General features: G+C 41.8%; 2 protein-coding genes and 1 long non-coding RNA gene across 13 annotated transcripts; 2 read left to right on the top strand and 1 right to left on the bottom strand.

The window, feature by feature from the left end:
• Nucleotides 1-1,489: 1,489 nt before the first annotated feature.
• Nucleotides 1,490-5,937, top strand: LOC109515578 (uncharacterized). Its single transcript, XR_002168213.1, has 3 exons — nt 1,490-2,366; nt 3,640-3,808; nt 5,863-5,937. It is a non-coding gene; the product is annotated as an uncharacterized LOC109515578 (long non-coding RNA).
• Nucleotides 5,524-18,830, bottom strand: hnf4g (hepatocyte nuclear factor 4, gamma). 4 transcript variants are annotated; one of them, XM_019869442.1, is made up of 11 exons: nt 18,791-18,830; nt 11,263-11,428; nt 10,465-10,559; nt 9,295-9,401; nt 9,032-9,181; nt 8,559-8,646; nt 7,319-7,471; nt 6,879-6,928; nt 6,541-6,727; nt 5,803-5,922; nt 5,524-5,711 (listed from the first exon to the last, which is right to left on the bottom strand). In XM_019869442.1, the coding sequence occupies exons 1-11, from the start codon at nt 18,819-18,821 to the stop codon at nt 5,590-5,592; spliced, it is 1,269 nt and encodes a 422-aa protein (XP_019725001.1). In that variant the 5' UTR covers nt 18,822-18,830; the 3' UTR covers nt 5,524-5,589. The 4 variants fall into 4 exon arrangements, with proteins under 4 accessions (XP_019725001.1, XP_019725000.1, XP_019724999.1 ...); XM_019869441.1 differs by lacking the exon at nt 18,791-18,830 and adding an exon at nt 16,084-16,194; XM_019869440.1 differs by lacking the exon at nt 18,791-18,830 and adding an exon at nt 13,499-13,878.
• Nucleotides 17,682-27,386, top strand: ropn1l (rhophilin associated tail protein 1-like). Of its 8 annotated transcripts, XM_019869445.1 has the most exons (7): nt 17,682-17,906; nt 18,303-18,372; nt 21,147-21,279; nt 21,912-22,035; nt 22,429-22,590; nt 23,070-23,245; nt 27,218-27,386. In XM_019869445.1, the coding sequence occupies exons 3-7, from the start codon at nt 21,149-21,151 to the stop codon at nt 27,357-27,359; spliced, it is 735 nt and encodes a 244-aa protein (XP_019725004.1). In that variant the 5' UTR covers nt 17,682-17,906; nt 18,303-18,372; nt 21,147-21,148; the 3' UTR covers nt 27,360-27,386. The 8 variants fall into 8 exon arrangements, with proteins under 8 accessions (XP_019725004.1, XP_019725007.1, XP_019725010.1 ...); XM_019869448.1 differs by lacking the exon at nt 18,303-18,372; XM_019869451.1 differs by lacking the exons at nt 17,682-17,906; nt 18,303-18,372 and adding an exon at nt 18,795-18,884.
• The last annotated feature ends 5 nt before the right edge of the window (nt 27,387-27,391 follow it).

The following is a 27,391-nucleotide window of genomic DNA, read 5'->3' as shown; positions in this document are numbered from 1 at the left end:
TTTGAAAATGGATGGATGTGGATGGATATTATTGTTTTCATCTTTGTTCATGCAAAGAGGACACGCCAAAATGCTTCCACACAAGGTGGATTGTTTGGGCCTGTTTGATGAGAAGGGCCGCATTATTGGGATTGCCTTGCCAAATTCCGACCGTTGGCTCCATCTTCCCCCCAAATGCTCTTAGTTGAACCTGTTGAATCCAACTGCTGTGCAACTGAAAAGAGAACAAAATCAGTTGTGAGCCAACATGTTTATGTCGTTTACTTTATGCAATTTTGACTTGTGCGTGTTGCAGATTGTTTTTTTGCAGTTTGCAAATTCAACATATGAAACCTAATGAAGTATCCAATGAAAAACTACCTAACCCTGACTACACTGAAAAGACCTCATTGGCATAATACGGTATATCATTTGGTTTGTAACAACCTCCATGAAGGTAAATAGGGAAATAAGATGACGGTCTATCACTCTTTTGGTGATTTTTGTTCTTGCTGTTTGTCGCATCAAAATTGTCATATTCAAGCACCATTATTACTGTATCAGTTTTTATTTGCACAAAACACAGCCCACCCGCAGGAAGCCATTCGACATACATTTGGTGTTATTGACCGAGGTTCATAAGCTGTAATTTGAAGTTGTAGCGACACTGCAGGGTGCCTAATATCCTTTGGATTGAAGATGCTTTAGATAACGCGCCGTGAAAACATCGGACGAGTAAAAAGGTAACGCTTCCTCGATGCAGATGGAGCGATCCGAAATCAAGCCTCCCCTATTCTGCCCTCCTTCCTCTTTTGGCGCTCCCGCTTCCTCTCACACTCACCCCCCCCCCCCATCTCAATTGTGTCCCTCGCCTCTGGCAAATGGGAATCATTTGTTTGTGTGAACTTCCCATAACCTGCAGTGCGTGCGACACTTATCATTCAGAGTGCTGGGGCTCCTTCGTCCTCCTTCGTTATGATCCCTCATCTATTCTCGCCCCCTTTCTTTACCGCATTTCAATATCTATTGTTTTCTTCTTTTTCTTTTTTAAATTTGACTGATCTCTGCTTTCAACCCATAAAACGCTTAAATTAATAAACGTTAGAATATCTTTTATCTCCTTGTATCCGGGATCGCCAATGGAGGAGAATGTTGACAAACGTTTGGCAGGTTTTGAACTCAAAATGTGCTTTTGTTTGTTTGCTTCATTTTAGGCGGCATGTTGGCCGAGCAGCAAGTAGTCCGACTCAAAAGTTTTGAGTTCTCATCTTGACGTTCCTTGATTATTATTTTTTTCTTTTGTGGTGGTACTTGATGGAAAGGTTTGAGAAGCACTGCTTTATCGTACACTTTGATATTGTGTAGAAATGTGGCACTGATCAGGTTGTAGTGTATTTCTTTGTAGTTCATCGCTCCTTTATTTATTATTTATTCAGCAGGAGTACCAGGAAGAACTAGCTAAAGGTTTGGGTTGTGGTTGACCTTGGGGTAAGAAAAAAAAAAAGATTGGTATTAAACGTGAGTTAGCAACCTTTTTGACATTTCACCTATGTTCTCAATTTAGGATCTTCAATGCCAACATACAAGGCGGTGGCTTTCTATGACCATGTCCAATTTGCTTATCCAAATGACATTGCTGTTTCTTGACGGATGCCATTGTAGTTTTTAATGGATAAGTAATGGGAACATTTATGCAGTTCCCCTTTTCTTTAGCACTTTCTGATCATCCAAAACAGCCAATGAAACTGCTTGCTAATGGTCAAAGGCCATCGGCGCTTCTTAAACCTAAATGAAGTCCTCTCTAGACGATTCTTATTATGGTTTCTTATAAATAAATGAGTGCCCTTCTTTCTCAATTTGCTCACTTCCTCCCTTAATCCCACTATTTTCCCCATATAGTGTACCTCCCATTTCGACCCCCACCATCGTCCCTCTCCAATCTCCCTCCCCATGTAATCTCAAGGTGCACAGGACTGTTTTCATTATGGCACCACTCATCTTATCGTCCACCCTGTCATCTCCTCTGTCTCCTGTCTTTTTTTTTTTTTTTATGCCTTTATTCTAACAAGTCTGCATCTCAGAAGCCGGCAGCGGTCCACCCCTTTTTCATTTCCCTAATGTTCCCCACCAGACGCACCCTTGCCTCCCCCTAACCCCTAATTTCATTCCCCTAACCTGGTCGCCATCATCATCGTGATGTACAGCACACACCCCAGAAACCCCCTCCCTCTCCTCCCCTCGCTCAGTGTGTGTGTGTGTGTGTGTACGTGGTGTCTTATGTGTTTCAGTGGCCTTTTTGGTCTGCTCTCTATCTGCAGGAAAAACAGAAATAAAAGAGAGGGAAGTAAAGATGGACAGAATGAGAGGAAGCAGGCGTTGGGGCCGAGGTGAGCCCCGAATCTTCTTGCTTGCTTTAATCCCTCATTTATGTGAACTCAGCTTTGGAAATGAAGCTGTCACTGTATTTTACTTCCTTTCAGCCAGCCGCTGGTATAATCACAAACCACACGCGCGCGCACGCACACATACATGAAGCACACAAAATCACTCAGGAAAGGTGGAAATTCATTCCAAAGGTAGAGGCAGGATGCTCACCTTGTCTCCTGCACAGGGAATCTTCGGATATGTTGGAGACAGAGAGGAATTATGGGGAAATGCACTGGTGAGGAATGATAGGCTACAATCTATGACTTTAATCTGAATTCGATGACACACGTCATTCATTTTTGGCCAATTTTCTGTAGTGCACAGAGTCCATGTAGTCTTTTTACTCATTTTTAAGTTGACAAACTATGCATACTCTACTATGGATGCACGTAAAACGACAACGCACTAGCTTCCTATGTGTTATGAGAATGAGTGCAATGGTGCATACATTACACATGAATCTACATATATTATTCAGTAAAATAATAATAATTGTTCATTTTAATTCATAATTTATCGAAGACATCATGCTAATTGAAGAACCAAGTGCACCATAACAGGCAGTCATGAAAAGCGTCAGCTTGTATATTATGGAGCAAAGACTTACACTGCCATCTAGTGGTTCTTCCGAACTACTCAATGGCTGCTGACAAGACATTTTAATCTGGTTTGTCCAAAAAGGATCTATTCAATTGTGTATTCATTGTATTTACGTTGTTTATTAATTGAAGGACAACATATTCATAATAACTGAACTGCAGAATTCATCTTTTAAAAAAAAGTAAATACTGTAGATACAGGATAAAATTCTCGCTCTTTTTTTAAGCATACAACCACAATAATTTACATATCTATAAATTTGTACCACAGAAAAGCCAGCATTATTATCTGTTTCAAGGCAAACTTTGTAGAAAATATTTTCATATTCAAATACATCAGGCAGGTTTAATGAATGAAGTGAATATTTCCAGAGAAAAAGTACAGCATCCTAACACTGTCTTTTAATATATTTTATATCAGATAGCACTTAACCGTTCATTTGAATGGAGATGTAGATATTCCTCAATGCAAGCTTAAAGCTTAAAACATCTTCCCAACGGCCTGTACAAAGTCATAGGTTCATTAAGATAATCATGAGGAAACAAACGCATCGCAATCAAGATTTTAGGATTCTGTCCATCTTGCTTTCCACCATTCCTATCTTGACATCCCCCCCTTCGTCATCCTCCTCAGGTGGAGCCGCCATCACGATGATGTGTGATGGCGTGCCGTCGGAGCGGTGAGAAAGAGGCTCTCAGATGAGATATGTGACTGGCATGCTAACACACACTTTTATCTGAGGAAGAAGAGAGCGACGAGGCCCCCGCGTCTCCACACTGTGCCTTTGATTAAAGTTCCCTGGGTATACACTCTCGCAAAGACACACAGTGTTCGCTCATGCACCAGCACACATAAATAAATTGCAGGCAGGAGCGTACACACATACAGTGTGTGTGTGTGTGTGTGTGTGTGTGTGTGTGTGTGTGTGTGTGTGTGTGTGTGTGTGTGTGTGTGTGTGTGTGTGTCCCCATTGTGGTTTGCTGTTATTTTGACCTGAGCCAGGCAGCGTGTCCATTATGGAGCTGATATGGAGGATTTGGCCAATGTTGATTTTAGATGGCCATAAATAAGCGGAGTGTATTTTCAGAGTCACAATACAATTCAGTGAAGAAGAGCTCTCGGTTTTATCCCCTGGACTCATCCACAGTGCGTGAAAGCGCACACACACACAGACACAAGGCACACTCCTCCAATCGGATTTGTGTATGTCTGGACAAACATATATTTAAAAGTACATCTTGCCCAGCCCGACTCAGTTTCAGCTTGGAATGAATGTTTTACATTCCAGCTTGGCTTTAGGCCTTGCTTCAGTATGTGTCTTCTCAAAGAAATGATGGAGGGAAAGTAGTTAGAATTTTGATGAACAGCATCATCTGGCAGTGAGGTTTCAATAGCCTGGGAACAAACTGTATATCCCTGACCGATGGAAGCGTGCAGGGGGAATGATGACTTTCTTGGAGAAGAAATGGGCAAACATGCCTTGTCGTGTTATTGCAAATAATATACCCTAAATTTATTTGTATCCATAGGTCAGTATATTTGTGCAAATATTGTTCCTGGGAGAATAATATACAGACGCAAATAACGTAAAAGTAATTTTCCATTTTGTTAGGAAAAGTTAATATTTCTTGTGATGCAATTGATGGTATACATTGTATGGAAATCATTTTTTTCTGTCAAATCCTTTGTTTACTTTTATATAAAAAATTATTGATCATAATCATACTGGGTACATGTGATGCGTTAATTAATATATTCAACCACAGAGATGAAGCAGACACTTCATTTGGTACAAAATACGGTACCGGAATTGTCTCAAAAATTCTGCCTATATAAACACAATAATTTTGAGTTTTGATTGACACTGGGACACTGAAGCATTCATTTAGGTTTATTGGCATTGCAGTGTGCAACATCATATGAAGGATAAGGTAACCAAAATATTCCAAACACATACCTCTCATTATGATCGTATGTTGCAGGAGAAAGAGTATTAACATTTTCTAATTTAACAACACTCATACACAACTTTTGTTTGGTTTTGTTTCTTGTGGAAGGGGTGATATCTACATGACATAAATTATGATGTACTTTGTTTCCAAGGGAAAATAAAATAGCAATGTAATAAACAGTTGATTTGAGTGATTTCAGTCAGTCCATGAATCAACATTTTTTAGTATACTGTATTTACATCACCCAAAATCTCCTTGTTGCTATGTACAGAAACGTAGAAAATATGAAAATATCTCAACACATATTGCGAACATGCATTATTTTACTCTGCCTTCTATCCACCCTTTATCGGATTAGTGTTTTAACAGCTCGGGAGTTTGTCAGTGTAGCTTTCATGATGTCAGTAGCCAAGGTGAGCGCTGATATTTTTAGCGACTCGTGTATTCAAATGCTACATTAAAACAGCGGTCCTTTGGTGCAATCACCAGTGAAGTTAATGGTGCAGCACATTGAATCTTGGACAGTGTACTTACTATTTGAACCTCAGATACTGGGCGAGGTTCCATTTTTTTTTTTGTCCACTATGATTGAGAGCAAAGGCATGATGTAATAGAAAACAGTGATCCCATGTCAGGGGTCTGTCCGTACAGAAGGTGAAGGACTGGTTGGAGGACAAACGGGCTGGGGAAAGTGTTTGTACATCTCAGGGGCTTGACCTTGAGGAGGTGATGGGATGGGGGTGTCTGGAGAGGCTGCAGGGAGAGAGAAAATGTTGGATTAAAAATGACTTTTTTAAAAATATGGATCCACCTATATATTTGTTCTATTTTGCATTTTCTCTACCTATCTGTTGGGTGTGTGCCACAGGCATGGTACTGATGAGCAGAGTGTGTCCAGTTACAGGGTCCTGGGTTAGCTGGGCGTGTGCTGGATGGTGAAAGTGGGTGTTGTCCGACGTCAGGCCTGGGCAGAAAACAGAGAACCCCATTGGTCCAGCATCAGCATGAAAATTCCCTACCCTATGCCCAGGTAATGTGAGTTGTTTGACTTTTACATATTTGTGGATAAAGTTTTGGTTGAACCTTAGATTAACAACCTTTGCTGCATGTACAGCTCTTTGTATACAGCGGTGGTTGTTTTAAAGTGCTCGATGAAGACAGTTGAGTTGAGTTGAGCAATCGATTGCAGAACTTAGATCTCGAGTCCCCGGATGTTTGTCCCACGAACTGATTAAGCGCACTGAAAATTTGAACTTTTACTCGTAAAACTGAATGTGAAAAGTCATCGAATTGAATCTGTGTGGAAAATATTTGAGTTTGTATTTGTAAATCTGAATATGAAAAAAATTTCAGCAAGGAGTTCAAATTCAAAATTGTTCAATTCAAATTATACAATGCAATTTCAATGGATGCCCTTCATATTCAGTTTTTCAGTGCACGTAATCAAGTTTCGCGATTCAAATTCAAATATAAATAAACCAGATTCATTTTTCTGGTGGCACATATTTCAGCCCCCAAAAAACAAACAGTTTCATTTTCACTTTTGTGCTCGGGCAGTGTTTACGTCGAGACGAATTCTCACCTCCCAGCAACATCTCTTGCAGCAGGTTGTCGATCTTGGCGAGACCGCACAGCTTAATGAACTGGAGTTGTTCGATCATTTGCCAGGTGATGCTTTGCAGAGTGGGCAGAAGGAGTAGCAGCTCCCCAAAACGACCCCGCGAGTCATACTGGCGGTCATTAATGTAGTCTTCCAGACTCATCTGAACCTGCAACCCCCAATGCCAACACTTTTAGCATTTAAAAAAAAAAATTCTCTATTGTGAATCTACAATAATAGTTAGATTTGTGTTTTTACGGAAAATCGCCCTTGGGATGTTTGTCCCTGATCCTAATCTGAAACATGATCAAACCAATTACCTGCAAACGTGTGGCTTTGATTTTGGAAGGGTCCCGCAAAGACTTTGCATCTGCATATTGGGCGACAAGACAGGATGAACACATGAATACCGTGAATAAAAGTACAGGTGATAAAATGGAAATGTAAACCCTAAAAAAAAAAGTACAGCTTACGTTTATTGTCTATTAATGGTTAGTTTTGGCCTTATAGTGATATTTGTTCTACTTTTTGGAATGCCTTGAGTTTTTAGTGAGATGGGTTTTGTTTTGAGGTGAATGTTGTGGCTTAGAGTAGCCACAAGATGGTACTTTTATGTCTTTGTTATGTAACAAATTCGGCAATATGAGCGTTGCATGCTGGGAATGTTAGTCAACAGAAAGAACCAATGCCATAACGTTAGGTACACCCAGTAAATTGACGATAGTCAAAGTTAAGGTTAAGATAAGGTAAGGTAAGTTACCAGGGTCAAAAAAGACAATGGCCTTGAGTGCAGCGTATTCATTGTCATCGATTTGAATATCCTGGAAAGGTTGGACCAGCTCATCCAGAACTCTGTTTGCCACCCGGCAGAGCTCAGGTTCCGGACTGTTCCTGTGTATCACACAGCCATTACCTGCACACACACAAGAGTGGCTTTTAGACTGCAGGAACCAATTCCAGAAGTTCACCATATACCATGGTAGTTTGTGTAATCCCTTCATTCACACACAAATAAGGTTCCTGGTCTTGAAGGTTTCACCAAGGTCAGCCTAGGTACCTCCTGGCACTAAGGTCTTCCTGTACTTACCTGGAACGCTTTGAGGGAGTGGGATTGTACCGAAGTACGGTGATTAATTGGTTGAACTTGAGGATGTGCTTACATCACATACCAATATATTCTGTGAGTGAACCCTGACCTTTTTCGACATGTATTTTTGTTTTGCACGCTTTTCCGGATGGATGTTTTGAGACGGTTACAAAGACGTGTGAGCGCGCCATCATCTTCTATGCCATCCTCCCCAGACCTGCTAAGTTTCATTTCACCTAACTTTGTAGGACACCTAAATAATTTTCTGTTACGGTAATTATTTTCTGTTACTCATTCGGTGTTTCTGTGTCAATAGGTAAGTGGAACAGGGGCAGAAACCAACTCCGCCTGGATCATGGACGTGCCAGACCGCTATTTCTGAGGAACAAAGGTGCCGTGTATTCAAACAGCGAGTATTCCTGTCACTATAATACCGACTAAACTTTCAGCAATTTTTGGTTTGGTGGTATTGCTATTATATTTACAGGAATAGTCAATGTTTGTATTGAGTTCCTCACCTGCTGTAATAATTTTCAGCAGCACAGTTAAGTTACCTACAGTGTGTGAAGGAGTATACGGGGTCAGATCTGGGTATGGTGACCCAGAGGCCCTTGTTGAGCCTATTTCAAAATTCTAGGTAAGGTCATGGTAAAGATGAAAAGGAGAATGTGCGAGAACTCTTTTGTGTGTGTCACAGTAGGTTGGTGACAAAGCTGCTTGCGCTATGACGCTGCCACACACCCCAGCAATGAATTCTCCCACTTATACTTTTGAAGTCACAAAAAGAGAGAGAGAGCCTTTCTAGTCAATCATTCCTCAGCTAACAAAACATTGAATCAGTCATCACATTTCAGTGCCGAATCATATGAATGCCCATCATCTCGAGCGAGATGACATTCTTGCCGCCACTTACCTAAAAGCAGGAAGTCCTTGAATGGTATCGACCTTTTGGCCACTCCCAGCAAGAGGTGCTCGCCTGCATGTGCCCTGAGCAAGCTCACCTGGAGGCAAACACAGCAGACTTGAAACACAAACAATGAAAGAATGCATGCCTCTGGTTCTTACATTAATAACACTTATAAAATATCCAGGAAGTAGAGTATATAGTCTCTGTATGCTAATAACTCTCTGGCTAATCATTACTTTTCAATATTACTTGATTCAAGTACTTGGCTGGTGAGCTTCGTACAAGCATGATGTTTGGTTGTGGTCTTGCAGCCTGTTCTGTCAAGACTTTTAAGTGGAAATTTGTAGGGAAAAAAAGCATCTAAATCTAAATTGCGCTGGAAATGCAAGCCCAACTAAACAACTGAAAAAGGCACCCCATTAACAAGGACGTATCAACGCTTTTATACAAAGGTGATGGACACCGGACTGTCTTCCTACCTGGTCATCCAGCGGTAGTTCTCCAAAGGATGGAATGTATTTGGCCCATTCCACCAAAACCAGTAGTTGCTGTCTCATCGAATCGCACACATCGGCAACAGTGGCGGATTTCTGCTCTCTTTGAGCTGCTATTCCAACCGGAGCGCTGATCTGAATAGAATCAAGGAGTGATGATAGTTTGAGTCATCACTGTGGTCCATGTACACACCATAGTTATTGCTGATCTTAAGGTCTATAACTGGAGTTGGAAGTGGGATGACCACCTGTTGAGATATGGATTCAGCTTGGGCCAAAACTGTGATGGGTGGGAGGTCTTGATTGTCGGGAACACTTCTTCGAGAGCTGATCCGATCTCTCTCATTTTGCACAGCTAAAACAAAATGCACAGCTTAAGAAATGGGGAGAAAAAAACAAAACAAAACAAAACTGGCTGTTCAGTGAACCCCTTTCTCCAAGAGGAGAGCAGACAGCTGGTTGGGCTAATGCCGGTTAAGGTTTGTGCTTGAAGTGGGCCGGAGTACCAGCCCTTTTTAATTTTATCTTGTAGCATAGAGACTTTTTATCGGGACATCACGTGAGCCCACAGTACCCTCTCATTCTATTTCTCTCTTGCACTTTGTGACTCCTTAAGTAATTTGTGTACCTCCACCCCCAAAAATAATAAGCCTCCCTTCAAAATAAAAGCTCACCAAATGAGACATTGACGTTGATGCAGTAGCCTTCTGAGGCTTTTATTTTGAAGTTGGCCCGTGTGGTGGCTTGACGACTTAGCCCCGAAACCATATTCAGTTGCTGATTTAGGACGATATGAAAACACAAATGTCATTGTATGATATGGCACAAGCCTCTGCCATTATTTATTATGGATTTATTATCCATTGTCTATTATACACTGATTTGTTAATTGAGTAACTTAATGATCTACTGTTGGCCATCTCCTAATTTACCTGGCACCAGACGGATAAGTGGACTATCTGACGATAGTCCACTTATTTTCCACTTGAAGCGCTGGGTTGAAGTTAATATTTAGAATCGTCATAGAGGCTGGCGTCAGCAAGAGGAGTCAAACGTTAACCAGTTGCAATCCTGAACAACAGCTTTGAATAACGCATGATTAGGGGTCATAAAAAACCGTGCCAAGGTTATTCTCCTAATAAAACACATACTCAGACGCACTCACGCACACACACACACACACACACACACACACACACACACACACACACACACACACACGTTTGTAATCAGCTATTTTACAGCTGCCATGATTTCCAACCATTTTGAAGCAGCTCTTGGAAGTAAGCCATTTTAGATTATTGCCTTGATGAAATATTTCCACGAAATTGTGAGATCTTTGTCTCTATATTTGAGTAGTTTCATTATGGTTATTTGTCCTGAGTCATGTAAATATCTTGCCGATGACAGTGGGTTACCTTCTTTTTTCATGCCAGCTCGGAAGCATTTGTTGAGTCTGCAGAAACGACACTGGTTCCTCTTATCTTTGTCGACGACGCACTGCCTGCTAAACCTACGCGTGACGGAACAACAGTTCAAGTTACAGCATTCGCATGCACAAGATGAGCCACATGGTTTGTCTAGCGCAAGTTAACAATGTACTCTACCTTAACATGAGAACTGGCTTGTTAAGCTTTGGGTCCACTGTGCTGGCGTGCACAGGTGCAAAAGGACAATATGCCCGCATGCACACAACGAGACACACAATGAGATTAATTGAAAAACCTGCACCGGCAGATCTACCTTTGCAAAAATAATTCTGCTCGCTTTTGAGGTGTACTTTGAAGACTATATATACACAGAGAGAGCGAGAGAGAGATCTATCTATCTATGTCTATATCTATATATATATATATAGATATAGATATATATATGTATATGTGTAGAGAGAGAGAGAGAGAGAGAGAGAGAGAGAGAGAGAGAGAGAGAGAGAGAGAGAGAGAGAGAGAGAGAGAGAGAGAGAGAGAGAGAGAGAGAGAGAGAGAGAGAGAGAGAGAGAGAGAGAGAGAGAGAGAGAGAGAGAGAGAGACATTAGTTTGATGTCAAATAGCACGGCTCTTAATTAAGCTCCTGTCTTGGATATTAATATTGACTTAGTGCAATTTAAGAAGATGCAAGTGTTATTTTCAGATTCCTCCTCGTTTCTTCAGTATGTAGCTGCATAAAGAGGCTGTAGATTTTTAATTTGTGCACAATGCATATCATAATCGGCGTACCTGCAAGTGTAGATGTGGCTCTTGCGTATGGAGCGCCGAAAGAAACCTTTGCAGCCGTCACAGCTGGAGGCGCCGTAGTGTTTCCCTGTGGCTTTGTCTCCGCAGATGGCACAGTTACTGTTGGCCCCATCCGGACATGGCAGGCTTGATTCAGTTGGCATGCTCTCTGAGACAGACAAAACCCAGGGAAATACGCAACAATGTAGTCCAAATTGGTTGACAGTATTGGTACTCTAGCTCCCAAGTGAACAACATTTTTACAATCTTGCGTTTCTGTTTTTCTAAACTGAACATTAATCATTAAGTTGATGGCTCCTATGAATTGCTTCTCAAGGAAAGTTGTATCATATAGTTGAAAAGTTTTCCTAGGTACAGATGTCGAAGCGTCGGTTTGGGCCGCAGTACGTTTGCCAGCGAGAATTTAGTGTTTTGCCGACACCGAATACCGCTCAGATAAACTCAACCGGGAAATGGCAAACATTGGATTCACTCAGTGGCTCCCTAATAAACATTCTTGTTGATATCCTTATTTCCACAGCCATCTCCGCATGGTTATTACCCTTGTCACGTTGATTATTATGATAAGCACTGCCGCTTTTGTCACCATAAACAAAACCATCATCATTATCATTGTTTGCCACCTTGAAAAAGTTTGCCAAATAGAAATGAACATCATGCGAGAATGGAAAGAGGTAATTTTACTTCTATTTTATCATCCGGCGTGATGGGATGACATCAGGAAAATAGTCACTCGTCAATAAAGCATTTTTATGACTCATACCTTCAATGCCTACCCAACTGTTCTCAGCTTTCTTAAAATTCTGATTGCAAGCTTTTATTAGTCTTCCCTGTGCTCTGATTTTCTCATCTGGCTTGCAATCAAAGAAATGAACGTCATTCACAACAACAATCAATGGAAAACAGGGTAACATGCCCAACATAAAATGTAATCAGTTTTCCAATCATCAACATTTTAAAAGCCGTTCATTGGCCCTATGTACCCTTTTACCGACAGTTTCCACACAAAAGGCAAAAAAAAAAAACTATATCATAGTGGTCAATCTGTGTGGTCTATTTATATTTTGAACGGACTTGTGATATTGTCAGAGTATCTTTCATGCAATTTGTTTCCAATGCATTTTTAACATTCGTGGTTTTTACTAGTAGTGCAGCAATAATGCAACGGGGAACGCAGCAAATTTGTCCTATTGCTCCATGAAACTTATTTTGGGTTGTTTAATGAATTCTATCCTTCCCTGGGGGGGAGTTTAACCAGTTTTATTTGTACATTATGCATTTATTAATTTGGGTTTTTCCACATTTGCTGCTTTTTTCATGTCCAGCATTTGTATCATGTATGTTTATTTTGGATTTATGAATTAATGATTTGTAGACCATGTGCTTTTATCAGCTGTAAGATATTAAGGAATGTGCTTCCTGTCCATTTGTACTCAGATGTACCCCAAATGAGCGTATGAGGTGTGTCCGAACGTTTCCAGGAAGTGTCGCAAAAGCTACTCTATATTTCAAGCCCAAACAACAAGTCGTCAATGTGGGCCAGACTTTAAACAAGCACATTTACATAAACAAAAGATAAAACCTGAGGTGTTTGCATTGCAAAAAGAGGCAAGAGTTCTGACACTATGACAAGGCACCTGCACAAAATACCCGGAGCATCTGACAGTTCCTGCCTGAGGAGACCATTGCTGTGTTTTGATTCCCCCCACTTTCTCAAGCTAAGGACGACTATTTAGGGCACCTACCGGTATCTTGAAGACGTGGATGACATTGATAGACTACAATGGAACTGCGGAGGATCGTGAAGAATCCACGCAGTAGTACAAGAGGGCGTGGTAGAAAAGGGTGGGAAAGCGTGTTCGACTCTTGGGGATGACTTGGTAGGGAAAAATATCGTATTTGAAATGCTTTTTATGATGTTTTTCTTTTATTTGTCATATGTCAACAACATTCTCAGCAGCGAATGTGTCGTATATTCTTAGTTCTTAATTCTCAGTGCCCTGACATTTGCCTAACACAGTATCGAAGTGTCCTTTTTGAGCCAAAACAATGCACAGGCACCCCGCTATAGTCCACTTATTAAGTTGTCTGATTATCTTACCCCCACTGTGAATATTATTTGAGGGTTGCAGCTCAAGGAGCAGAAATCAACTCGACTCCTTATCTCAGACAATGTAGCTCAATTGCAACGCATGTGTCTGTGTCCGTACAGCCTTACCTCCTCCTCCATAAAGTACATCGTCATTGTCAAAGCCCAGTGTGTTGTATGAAGGATCCAGACAGTCACAGTAGTTGGCAACTTCCATATCTAATAGAGATTTACTCTGAGCAACAGTTGGGTACTTCATTCCTGTGATCCTCACACTTCTTTTCTTCTGTCAGTCCTTCCCCTTGTTCCTTGTGCTCACTCGTGTCCACGTTATCCCACATCTTTCAGAGATGTGGGATTAATAAAACATCTATCATCTGAGGTGATTGGTCCGCGAACAAGGTGAGGAGGAGGAGCTGTTGCGAAGACTTCTCACCTCATTGTACAATACTTATCTCTCCTCTCCCCTGCACTGATCACACTGATGGCTAGATGACAGTGTAAGATATCAGACCTTTTTTTCAATGTTTTTAAGAGTATGAAGTGTTTCGTTTGATGAAGGCGGATATATCTCAACCTTTTTACTTGTACAGGAAAATGTGTGCAAAGGCATGAGCATGTGCACAGATTTATGAACGTGGGATGTTGGGTGTACGTGTCCTCCCCAGGCCTAATCTAATCAATAGTGGAGTAATAGCAACACCGCCTCAGCAGATGCTATCTATAAATGCGCTCTTTGAAAGAGCCAACCACTGATAAGTCCATTAAAGCCTCCGCAAACAGTCTGGCTTCGTAAAACTCACCTCGCTGACCATACCCCTTATAAAACTTGACGCAGTTTCAACTTTTTAGTTCAGTCATGCAACGGAAGACTGATTATGAATTAAACCAAAAGGGTAATTATATTATGACCGCAGTTTATTGAATAAGATCTCACTGAGCATGCAGCAGTTTGTATTTAAAGTAGGCCATTTGAGGAATGTGTAATATCGTACAATGGTGAGAGAGGCCAACGGAATTCGCGAGCAAGCGCACAAACGCAAAACCGGAAAATGCAGTGCAAAGGCAACAGACCTCAATGGAAGTCACCCAAAATGAGAAGTTATCCCCTAATTTTTTCACGTTTGCACGTCGCCGGGTTCTCTCGGCCACCAACTGTGGCGCTTCATCTGTTGAGCCAGGAGCACTTCAAGTTGTCACCATAAAGCGGTTTAAATGTGCAGCCAATTGACATCAGGGTTTGTGCTAAACCTTATTGTGTTTCACAAAGTCAGCAGTTTGAGGTATTATCTTGAAGACAGTCGTAAAAAGTTAAGAGGGCGTATCTGAAAGGAAGTGAGAGCGGAGATAGACCGACTGTCAATACTGAGGAGATCACAAGCTGTGCTACAATGGTTGCCTTTACGAAAATATATGGATAACAATGAGTTCCATTGACATTGTGAGCATGTTAGGATGTTTATTATTCAGATTTAAAACAAGATTGAGCATTACCACAAAGGTCAATTTTTGGATACTCTGGGGTATCGAATATATAACTAATATTTCATACAAAGTACAGTATTTGATATGTTGAGCATGGTTGCTTTGTTAGAATGAGAGAGAGAGAGAGAAAGGGGTGATTACATTTTAACCAGGCGGTGGGCTCACTCCTCCTGAGTCATCACATTTGTGGAGAGTGAAAATGTGCTCTTAACCATTATGTTCGCACCTAATAACACCACTGACAAAAAGCATTTCTAGGACTGAGGCTGTGGCCGTAATAGATACACACCAGCTACTGCAGTATAAGCAGTCAATTTAACAAAGCAAAAATTCAAGGAGAACTGAGTCTGTTTTTAGTAACTTGTCCAGTACCATTCTCTGATGAATGCTTGCCCTTGGCAACAATCCCCGAGTAGTAAGATTAATAAGTGCATAGTCGTTGGTTTTTACGGTCAACGTGACATAATTTACATCAAAGCCAACCGGACGATTCTGAGAAAACAGCTTCAGCTTGGAAACCACACGTAAGATCTTTGGGCGACTACTTGTGTGTGTTTATCATACAGTAATTTCAATATTTTGGCTAGCTTTATCCATGAGGGACACAATATCAGAAACACCGCTCAGATGCATTATCTGCAGTACAAGATCTTAAGTGGGCAGGTGTACCTAGGCACAGGATCCACTAAAATGTTGAATTTATAACAACCTTTTTCACGAAAGTTTTTAGGGTAATTGCTGTTGCAGTTTGAAATAAAGAGTCGTCTCACTCAGTCAAGTTCAGTACTACATCACTTGTTTTCCAAAACATGTTGCTAAAATCATGCAATAAAATATTAGCTGCGGGAGCATTTTTTCAGTATTGGCTTTATATGCGGGCTAGAGAATCACCCAGAAGTCCGTCTAGTTAAAAGAATGTGAAAGTGGGCTATTGCCTGATCTTTGCACCACATCCTGCGCATCTGCCTTTGCGAAATACTGTGAGGTGACAGCATCGGCCTACGAAACATACTGTGTGTGGGTGTGTGTGGTGGTGGTGGGGGGGTGGTAAGAGAAACTACAATAGCATGTTTCAGTTTTAAACCATTAGATTTAATTCTATTTTGAGTGACCGTCACTGTGTTGTCGTACCCATAATATAAAATTGGTAAGATTCATCTTGGAAAAGACAAACACCTTCTGTTGATGTGTTTCATTTCAGTGACATATATACAGCCGATGCGCCTTACCTGTGGTTCTGTTCCTGTCTGGGATGTGCATCTATCCAGGAGTCTACGCTGGCACTGAGCAAGTCCAACTAGGAGAGGCTGACCGTGTTTGAAGGTAAACGCATTCAACTTGAAAAAGTGAAGTTTGGAGAGGCGAGCAGCCTATAATTCATGGAGCGACACATTGAATGGCGCCACCATAGCCCTGCCATTAGATCGATTTACTAAACAAACTGAAAGATGGGTGGGGATGTTAAACAGTAACCCAAGCGCCATAAAATCCAAAAGGAGAGGGCTCACAAGGTGTGAGCGTTGGTGTGAATGCCTGGAAGTCAAAGCGAGGCCTTCAAGGTAAGAGAGCCAAAATGAGTTGGGGTAATGTTTCACAAACCAACGGTGAAAGGAGGGAGGGTTGAACGTGGTCAGAGAACAAATTAAGCCCATATCACAAGGCACAACTGTATTCAAATGTAAAACATGCAAGAGATGAGGACAAAACGTACATCAATGAAAGTGTCGAAGTTGGGATTTTATGGTGACTCATTTTTAATTTCATTGCGTAACCCCCAAAAACATTTCTTCTGGTGTCATATAAAAAGTACATCCAAATTGATTGGTATTAATGAGAAGACGTTTCATTGTATGAAACAGTGCTACAGTACATCAGATAATGCTACAATGCATGGGGCAAGAAAAGAGAACTGCAATAACGGATGTTTCTCCAATGGCTCCTCTCTGTGCATTAATAGTTTGCCCAGCCTGTACTGAGGTTGAGACTTGCAAATGGAATGGATCCCTAAGTAATACAGTACATGGTGGTGTAAGATTTTTCACAATACACAAGTCATCGGGCAGGATGATCAAATAGCCTTTCCACGGAAGCACAGTGAGCATGTACTCCTTCCCAAGAGGGTGAGCATGTCCACGCAGTAAAAAGGTGGTCAAGCTCAGAAACACCTCATTGAGATCCTGCAGTTCAAGGTGTTCCAAGTAATATAATCGGAATACGAGGTATGGGATGAAGCACACTGCCATGATGACGACGAAAGATAGACTCTTCAGCTGCGCCCCAAAGTCTTGCTGTAATGTGCATCGCTGGCATGCCTCCTGTATCAAAGCCACAGGATATTGGCTTGGAGGCCGGTCAGCAGAATGGCTACCATGATGAATAACGTACTGATAATGTAGTTGATCACCTTGGCAGAGGATCCAATGTTGTTGCCAAATCTGAAACATAATAATTAAATCTTTAATAATTAAAATCTTCAGAGATGCACTGTGCAGAGTTCTCATTCAAAACTTGTGTCCTGTGACTGCTAATGTGCATGTGTACCATTGAAAATTAATTTGTGTTTTTTCCTTTTTTTTTTTTTTCGTCAATGTCCAAGTCCATGGTTACTGGCTGTTGTAGTTTTATTTTCAAATGACTATGTGACTATTTTCGAGAACTTATTTCATAATAATTTTTTTTTTTAATCGGAATGTTTTGCCTATTTGCGGCATCACTTCGATAAATGTTCAGAATTATTTGTGTGTGTGTGCGTGTGCGTGTATATTTTTATATACAGGTGTATATAAAAATTGGGTAAATTTCAATGAGTGGGTTCTGAGTGGGGTTTGTTTGCAAGACGCAGTGCTCACCATAGCAGCAAGAGGGCGGTGTTGTGTTGAAGAGGAGCTTGACAAGCGCCTCTTTAAAAGAAGAGGACTGCACGGCCCGTCGCTAGGCAACTATGCTGCAAATGAAGACTTGTTTCGCCCAGCCGAAACTAGTTCAACGATTGAAAGATTTACAAAGGTTTTATTATTTTCTTGTCGAGGTTTCTTGCTCACTAATAGCCCAGGTAAAAGATGTTCTCCTCTATGTAGCAAATTGAAACGTTTAGTTATGATGTAAGTCCTTGTTTTGACTGCTTTGTTTTGGGCTGCTGTGCTTTAGTTCACAGTACAGCCCGAGTATTAGTACCTACCGTTAAGGACCCACTGTACTTTCAAGTGCGTTGTCTTTTTTTCGTTCAGAGTTAAACTCGTGGCCTTTAAAATGCAAATAGTAGGCACGATACTTTAGCCAACGAATTCCTTTTAAAAGTCGTTGAAGGCTTAAGTGTGTTATGCCGCCTGCTTCTTACCAATCATCAGGATTAATCAAGATGATCAGACGTGTACATGACATCACCGACGAAGTGTTGCTTATCAAGGTGCTCGTAATATTGATCAAAAGTATTTCGTTACGTAACGAGACGGCCACCCGGATGCCCGCTTGTGTACTTCCGCTTCAATTGTACCCCGTGTAACAGCGCGACGCTTGAAGTAAGTTCTGCCTGAATTGTTTCGCTTATGGTGGTCGTCGCTCATTGGAATGCGTTTGTGTTTGCAGCCATGCCTCCTCCGGAGACCTCCGTCTAGTTAAAAGAATGTGAAAGTGGGCTATTGCCTGATCTTTGCACCACATCCTGCGCATCTGCCTTTGCGAAATACTGTGAGGTGACAGCATCGGCCTACGAAACATACTGTGTGTGGGTGTGTGTGGTGGTGGTGGGGGGGTGGTAAGAGAAACTACAATAGCATGTTTCAGTTTTAAACCATTAGATTTAATTCTATTTTGAGTGACCGTCACTGTGTTGTCGTACCCATAATATAAAATTGGTAAGATTCATCTTGGAAAAGACAAACACCTTCTGTTGATGTGTTTCATTTCAGTGACATATATACAGCCGATGCGCCTTACCTGTGGTTCTGTTCCTGTCTGGGATGTGCATCTATCCAGGAGTCTACGCTGGCACTGAGCAAGTCCAACTAGGAGAGGCTGACCGTGTTTGAAGGTAAACGCATTCAACTTGAAAAAGTGAAGTTTGGAGAGGCGAGCAGCCTATAATTCATGGAGCGACACATTGAATGGCGCCACCATAGCCCTGCCATTAGATCGATTTACTAAACAAACTGAAAGATGGGTGGGGATGTTAAACAGTAACCCAAGCGCCATAAAATCCAAAAGGAGAGGGCTCACAAGGTGTGAGCGTTGGTGTGAATGCCTGGAAGTCAAAGCGAGGCCTTCAAGGTAAGAGAGCCAAAATGAGTTGGGGTAATGTTTCACAAACCAACGGTGAAAGGAGGGAGGGTTGAACGTGGTCAGAGAACAAATTAAGCCCATATCACAAGGCACAACTGTATTCAAATGTAAAACATGCAAGAGATGAGGACAAAACGTACATCAATGAAAGTGTCGAAGTTGGGATTTTATGGTGACTCATTTTTAATTTCATTGCGTAACCCCCAAAAACATTTCTTCTGGTGTCATATAAAAAGTACATCCAAATTGATTGGTATTAATGAGAAGACGTTTCATTGTATGAAACAGTGCTACAGTACATCAGATAATGCTACAATGCATGGGGCAAGAAAAGAGAACTGCAATAACGGATGTTTCTCCAATGGCTCCTCTCTGTGCATTAATAGTTTGCCCAGCCTGTACTGAGGTTGAGACTTGCAAATGGAATGGATCCCTAAGTAATACAGTACATGGTGGTGTAAGATTTTTCACAATACACAAGTCATCGGGCAGGATGATCAAATAGCCTTTCCACGGAAGCACAGTGAGCATGTACTCCTTCCCAAGAGGGTGAGCATGTCCACGCAGTAAAAAGGTGGTCAAGCTCAGAAACACCTCATTGAGATCCTGCAGTTCAAGGTGTTCCAAGTAATATAATCGGAATACGAGGTATGGGATGAAGCACACTGCCATGATGACGACGAAAGATAGACTCTTCAGCTGCGCCCCAAAGTCTTGCTGTAATGTGCATCGCTGGCATGCCTCCTGTATCAAAGCCACAGGATATTGGCTTGGAGGCCGGTCAGCAGAATGGCTACCATGATGAATAACGTACTGATAATGTAGTTGATCACCTTGGCAGAGGATCCAATGTTGTTGCCAAATCTGAAACATAATAATTAAATCTTTAATAATTAAAATCTTCAGAGATGCACTGTGCAGAGTTCTCATTCAAAACTTGTGTCCTGTGACTGCTAATGTGCATGTGTACCATTGAAAATTAATTTGTGTTTTTTCCTTTTTTTTTTTTTTCGTCAATGTCCAAGTCCATGGTTACTGGCTGTTGTAGTTTTATTTTCAAATGACTATGTGACTATTTTCGAGAACTTATTTCATAATAATTTTTTTTTTTAATCGGAATGTTTTGCCTATTTGCGGCATCACTTCGATAAATGTTCAGAATTATTTGTGTGTGTGTGCGTGTGCGTGTATATTTTTATATACAGGTGTATATAAAAATTGGGTAAATTTCAATGAGTGGGTTCTGAGTGGGGTTTGTTTGCAAGACGCAGTGCTCACCATAGCAGCAAGAGGGCGGTGTTGTGTTGAAGAGGAGCTTGACAAGCGCCTCTTTAAAAGAAGAGGACTGCACGGCCCGTCGCTAGGCAACTATGCTGCAAATGAAGACTTGTTTCGCCCAGCCGAAACTAGTTCAACGATTGAAAGATTTACAAAGGTTTTATTATTTTCTTGTCGAGGTTTCTTGCTCACTAATAGCCCAGGTAAAAGATGTTCTCCTCTATGTAGCAAATTGAAACGTTTAGTTATGATGTAAGTCCTTGTTTTGACTGCTTTGTTTTGGGCTGCTGTGCTTTAGTTCACAGTACAGCCCGAGTATTAGTACCTACCGTTAAGGACCCACTGTACTTTCAAGTGCGTTGTCTTTTTTTCGTTCAGAGTTAAACTCGTGGCCTTTAAAATGCAAATAGTAGGCACGATACTTTAGCCAACGAATTCCTTTTAAAAGTCGTTGAAGGCTTAAGTGTGTTATGCCGCCTGCTTCTTACCAATCATCAGGATTAATCAAGATGATCAGACGTGTACATGACATCACCGACGAAGTGTTGCTTATCAAGGTGCTCGTAATATTGATCAAAAGTATTTCGTTACGTAACGAGACGGCCACCCGGATGCCCGCTTGTGTACTTCCGCTTCAATTGTACCCCGTGTAACAGCGCGACGCTTGAAGTAAGTTCTGCCTGAATTGTTTCGCTTATGGTGGTCGTCGCTCATTGGAATGCGTTTGTGTTTGCAGCCATGCCTCCTCCGGAGACCATGTTCTGTTCCCAGCAAATCAACATCCCGACGGGACTGCCGGAAGTCCTCAAGAACTTCACGAAAGCGGCCATCCGAACTCAGCCCAAAGACCTGCTGGTGTGGTCTGCAGCGTGAGTTCATCTGTGATGCTCTGTCAGGTGTATGCTTGATAAGAGCGATGCCCTGCGTCCAGCATCACTGCACAAAAAGCCCCCTTTGACCTCTGCGTCTCACATTTGCACTGATTTGGCTGTCATTGGATCCCACGAGCTTCTTTGTCACTGGCCCTCGACAAATAAAAGACACCGAAAAAATGTCAATGAACATGTGTAACCCTACCGGTCTATTACTGGCGATTGGAACTTAGCCACATTTACAGAAATTGAAATTAGTTATATAGTGAAACCAAATCATTGTAATGTGTCATTAGCTACAAAATACGTCACCATCCTGACGTGGAGCCTGGCTGTCAAGTTTTGTCGTGGGCGACACACTACTGAGGCTCGCCCTGCAGAAGCAGCAGAGGAGAATACTGTACCTCCACGACACGGCCTGCTGCCGGGTCACTCACAGTTCACCGCTGTGAGTGAGTGGCTTGGGGAGCAATTTGCATCTTGTTACTTTGCCAGCCGGAGAAGCCTCCTGGCCTTAAAAATGACCTGAAGCGCGGTTGACCAAGGACAGTCCACTATTTACGCTTTCCCTGAGCTTGTGATATTTTCAAATGGAATTCTTGTACTCATCACACGTCCATTTTTGACAGCTACTTCGATGCGTTGGCGAAAGGAGAGATTCTTCCAGTCAAGGAGAGGCTGGAGATTAATTTTGGCAGCCAGACAAAAGATGCGATGCTGACTCCAGGTCTGCTAAAGACTCTGCATAAACAGGTACTGTAGTTTACTGTATTACTGTATGTCTTTTTCTGTTGTATTTGCTCATTAGTTCCTTTCTTAAAAATAAAATGTTTTTTCCCCCCCTAAAGCTTAATAAAATGAACCTCTAATTGATGCCAGATACTCGCCGGTTTAGGTCGGACACAGAAAGTCAAGACGTTTGAAAATATAATGGCATAATAGCCATAAAACTTCAATGGTATCACACCTTATGGTTTTTGTTTGTTGTGAATGAGAACATCATGTTTGTTGTCTCTCAACATAAACCAAAACCACATCAGTTCATCCTCAACACACAATTTCCATTGTACCAAGTTGTATTTCTGGTGCTTATTATAAATCAGCATCTTTTTTAAAGCAGTTATCATATATGTTTCTGTTCCATAGCTGTCCTTTGCGGAAACATGCGGCAGGGAAATGTTGCAGGACAAATGGAAGGCTTTGTGTCTGCCCATGGAACAGCTGGAGAACATGCTGATCCTGGGCAACTTCAGCATGGACGTCAGCTGGATGGAGTTTTTTGCGCTGGGATGCAGTGCTCTGGGAGATGTGAGATTTTTACACTGTACTTAGTTTGATATGTTTGAGATGATTCTTCCTTTTATCAGGGTCTCTAGACGTTTAAAACGATGACACCATGCATTCTGCTTCCTTAAGTCTGTATTTCCTCTGTAAAATGTGGCTGGGCATTTAATTCCATTTAAATAAACACACACACAAAAACTATATACAAAGTTCATCAGAAAAAGGCTACACTGCAGGGGAGCCCAACGGCGGGGGCACTGTAGCTCATTTGGAGTCATGGAAGGCATTCACGGGCAACGGCCCTCCATGACACCGACACTGAGTGACAGTAAAATTTCATGCATGGCGAACATTTGGGAATGATGTGCTCAATGCTCGTTGAGCTGGAAAAAAAGATGAAGTAAATGCTATTTACGACTTTGACCGCACGAGGGCAGTCAAGCTCCATATTCCTGATGCTTTGGTGCGCGTGTTCCACCATACTGTCTATTCTCTTTTCCAAGTCTCTCAAGACCTCGCTCAAGGTGGCCTGTGAGATCCTGACCGAGGATGAGGAGGGGGGTGCCGCGAGGATCCCTTTTGAGATATTTTCATTGCTGTGCACCTACCTGGCAAATCTGGACCCAGAAATGCCGCAGGGCCACATCGATGGCTTCCTCACGAGCTTGGAGCCACAAGTGTAAGTTCATTTTTTAAAATGTATTTTTATTTATTTTTTTTGTATGGAGTGTATAACTTCCCGTTGGACTTATCTTGGAGTCCAAAACACTTAATTTTTACTTCCGGCCCATGCATGGCAATTTCATTGAGTTGGTGGTAAATTCATAGACAGTTCTGGCCACAATATTCCCTTTGTACGGTCGAGAGACTTGCACAACCAAATAGGATTCAATCGAAGAGGCGTCTTATAAGCTCCACGTGTGCAAAGAAATTGCAGCGTTGCAGAATTGAGGCCGTGCGTTGGAATCTGGGCTCCAGCATTTCTGTGTGGCGTTTGTATGGTCTTCCAGTGCTTGCGAGGCTTACAGGGCCTACTAACATTCCAAAAACATGTTACATGGCTTGTGATTGGTTAGCGCTCGGCTCCAGCTCACCCGGAAACCCTCATGAATGAGAAAGGTTGTGCCCGACTACACTGATCCACCCAAGTATGCAAAGCTGTTTTACAACATGACAACTGAGAACATTTGGACCTCTGTTTGGCCTCAGCTTGAGGGTGGACCTTGTTGCGCAACTGCCATTTTTTTTAACGACAGTATATCTCCAGAGACATGACAAATGTGGCAATGTAGTGCAAAATAGAAGACGAGCAAGTGGACACAAAAGGCCTCCTTCTGTAGCCCTGGATGTTGTGTAACACGTTACTGAACAGCCTAATTGAGGCTGGATGTACTGCAGAGAAGTTTTAGCCGTCACTTTATTGGCCGCGACAGCATTCGAAGACGTTTGCACATTGGAACATTTTGTCCACTGACGTCTTATTTCAGAATCTCTGTGATGCGTTCTAAATTCACAATAACTTCCCGAAGGAAATCACTTGGAGTCAGTTAATGGGTCCCAGGCTCAAAGGGTCGCCATCATAAACTGTCGTACAAGCGTAAAGAGAAATTAAGAGACATGTATCTGCAATTAGTTAACCTGTTGGGCTATGCTGATCACATTTCCTCTTTACTTATTTTGTGGCAACACACACACACACACAAATAGGAAAAAAAGTTATGGGTGGGGAGTGGCATTAATATGTCGGATGCTCGCTGAGAACTCTATTTTGGACATATTGTGAATTCTTTGGATGAAGTCAGTGTACCTTTTAATTGTGTTGATTTAGCTCGATTTGCTATTAAGTGACCTAGAGTTGCCTATGTGTGTAAACTGGAATGGGATCGGCTCCAAGTTCTCATTGAACATGAGTTTCGATGTAACAGGTTAATTCTGAACACAGTTAAAAGTGCATGCACACTTGTGCAACCTCATTATCTCAGTGGTTTCTTTTTACTTTCCCTTTTGAAAATTTATATAGGCTAATTGTTTTTTAATCACAAATCCCTTGTATTTAAACAAGGGGTGTGGACTTTTCCAATCCACCGTACATGTTTAAGGGTGTAATATAGGTGTTGGTATATTGTGGAAAAAAAAACCCAAGTCTTATGTTGCAGGAAACTGCAGCACGGCATGATCAAACCTCTTGACTTCATCCATCGGGAGGATATGAAGCCGCCCAATGAGTCATCGGACTAAAGTTGAGCAAACCAGTGTCATGACCTCTGAGTGTGTGATATGGGGAAAAAAACAAACCCAAAAAAGCTCTACATTTGGAATCTGGATGATCTGCAAGCATACAAGAGGGAACCACGGCTGTGATTAGCAGTTGTCGGTCCAGCTTCTCCCACCCAACCCTCTCATCTTTTACTGACGATGTCATCATCCTGGCATATTGGAAAATGCTTAATTCATCACCGAGGCAACACTGAACAACTCAACCGTTCAACAGTTGAGCGCTAATTCCCATGAATTCAATAACTATTGAGCTGTTGACACGGGTGTTATCATTCCCTCACAGAGGTGTGTGTGTGTTTGGACATGTGCAATAATGTCTCTATTCATCCCTCTTTTGGAAGATTTGAACAATAAACGAAGCTATTTCTATTGGCTGTATTTGGGAATGACTTTGACACACACGATCACTGAAATTATCATTCAAAACATTGTTAGGGGTTCATTGCGAGCTGATTAAAACCAGTTCATTATTGTCAGTGGACTATTCGATTCGTCCTTTTTTTCAGTGACCAGCTAATTGAATTAAATGTTTGTCCTTAGTTTCTCATGAGGCCATCGGCGTGAATAATAGGAAGAGCTCATCGATCTTGAAATAATCAGCACTCTCTCTTTGCCATTTAAAAAAACAAACAAAAAAAATAAACTTCAATAGAATCAGCAAAGACACATGTCCATTGACTGTGTGCCTGCGCCTGAGCAGTGGATGCAGAGGAGATCTTTGTGAGGCCTCGCGTATGCATCGCAGGAGTGAGCCCTATTAACATTTTTCAATTCATTAGCAAATGTTAATTGAAGTACAAGTAACTACCGTTTGTAGAAGCAGTTGCCATTTTGTTAATTAGGGCTGTGCTAAGAGAAGGTCATTTGACAAATTTGCGCGAATCCAATCACCATCGGTTACACTGGCACAATCGAGTAAGCTCTATTTTGAAAAGGTGCACGTTCCCAAAATCCATCCCAATTGTTCCAATTTTAAAAACGCAATATCCTACACAAAATAATGTAAAGGGAATTCATTTGTGCTGGGTCCAAACTGTCACTCATCAAACCTTATAATATATGTGGGTGTATGTATGTATGTATGTGTGTGTGTGTGTGTGTGTATATATATATATATATATATGTTTTTTTTTTATACGAAGCACCGTTTTTAATGAGGATTTCAAAGCATACCATATGAGCCATTATGCTATTCAAATTAAATCAAAGTCTATTTGTATTGCACATATTGCACTAAATAGGCAGACCGTTTCCTGTGTCACACTTCAATCTATTTCTGGTTCAGTGCTTCTCAAGACATTTTTCCTCTTTGCACCGCCGCTGATGTGTTTCTGTGGTGCTGTCATAAGAGACAAGTACCGAAAGATATTACCGACTTTTAAATAAGTACTTGTGTCCATATATGACAACACAAATAGAACCGGTTGTGCAATGTTGAGGCTTCTTTTTGGCCCCCATAATTAAACGACCAACTTCTTCCCATTGATGGTTTGTTCATAAATGGTCCGGAAAGTACAGTCGTGTTTGTCCACAAAAAAAAAGCCAAGTGAGACAGCCATCACATTTTATTTACAGTCCTCGGTGGCCCTCTGAATCATCCACCAAACGACTTTAGTTTGCTTTGATTGTCCATGAGAAAAATAGATTTGAATGCGAAATTGATGGTGTGTCTCAAGTTGTGTTTATTGCTACTTGTGCAAGTCCTACATCACAGCGTGTGGGTATAAAAACATGTTTTCTTCCAGGCACTTTTTGTGCTTTCAATAAACCAAGTGGTGTTTTTACGTCACTCTGCAACCAGGGAAGTGACACTATTTTTTTTTTTTTGTAGAATTCAATTTCATGTGAGTCCCTTTCCCTGGAAAGTGGATACTCCATGCAATGAATGGCCCATTCATCCAAATCATATCAAAGGCACAATCAGACAAAATCTCTTCATTCTTAACGATTCTAAACGCTGCTTTTTACGTAGGTTTGCTCCTGCTTGTATTATGAATGTGTTGAGCCCCCAAGAGACCGGCCCGCCATGTCCAAAGGTCAGTCCAGCCCTAGCTGCACCCGATGAAAATGTGTTCAAACTAACATTTTTGAGAGAGGGGGGGGGGGCGATACAGTGCTTTATCAGTCTACTGATAACTGCTATACTACAGATAATGTTCCATCCCCAATGTAGTAGCGGAACACCATTGCAAACCGAGGATAGCCTGCACTTTAATCGAGAGAGAGATGGGAAGGGGGGGGGGGCGAATAGAGGGCTGTCCCGGGGCCATGTAATCGGATTAAGAGACTGCATGGTCGGTTTGTGTTTCTCTCCCCGCCCTCCATGTCGCGGTTGGGTGCAGCGTTTTCAAATGTGTTCTCTTCTCACACGCAGACTTGGGACCTCTTTGGACGTGCAAGTTTGCGCTCATTCAAATATTGCGCGCACTCCGAATCCAGTTGGGCACCCCACGAACTCATCCGAACGACCCGACAGCGCGCTAGCGACAGAGTGCATGAGGAAGGTTACGGGCTGAGAAAGTTTGACCGGAATCCAGGCCGGAGGAGA

The sequence above is a fragment of the Hippocampus comes genome, unplaced genomic scaffold (assembly GCF_001891065.2).
Source record: "Hippocampus comes isolate QL1 unplaced genomic scaffold, H_comes_QL1_v1.1 scaffold149, whole genome shotgun sequence".
Taxonomy (NCBI): Eukaryota; Metazoa; Chordata; class Actinopteri; order Syngnathiformes; family Syngnathidae; genus Hippocampus; species Hippocampus comes.
The sequence above is the reverse complement of the archived record's forward strand: the minus strand, read 5'-3'. Positions and strand labels throughout refer to the sequence as shown.

Excerpts from the sequence above, each read along its gene's own strand:
- hnf4g (XM_019869440.1), bottom strand. The coding sequence starts at position 13,628 with ATGAAGTACCCAACTGTTGCTCAGAGTAAATCTCTATTAGATATGGAA. Across the intron at positions 10,560-11,262 it reads AGCCACATCTACACTTGCAG|GTTTAGCAGGCAGTGCGTCG; the intron begins GTACGCCGATTA and ends CGTCACGCGTAG. Across the intron at positions 6,929-7,318 it reads CATTGTCTTTTTTGACCCTG|ATGCAAAGTCTTTGCGGGAC; the intron begins GTAACTTACCTT and ends CCCAATATGCAG.
- ropn1l (XM_019869448.1), top strand. The coding sequence starts at position 21,149 with ATGCCTCCTCCGGAGACCATGTTCTGTTCCCAGCAAATCAACATCCCG. Across the intron at positions 21,280-21,911 it reads CTGCTGGTGTGGTCTGCAGC|CTACTTCGATGCGTTGGCGA; the intron begins GTGAGTTCATCT and ends CATTTTTGACAG. Across the intron at positions 22,036-22,428 it reads TAAAGACTCTGCATAAACAG|CTGTCCTTTGCGGAAACATG; the intron begins GTACTGTAGTTT and ends TCTGTTCCATAG.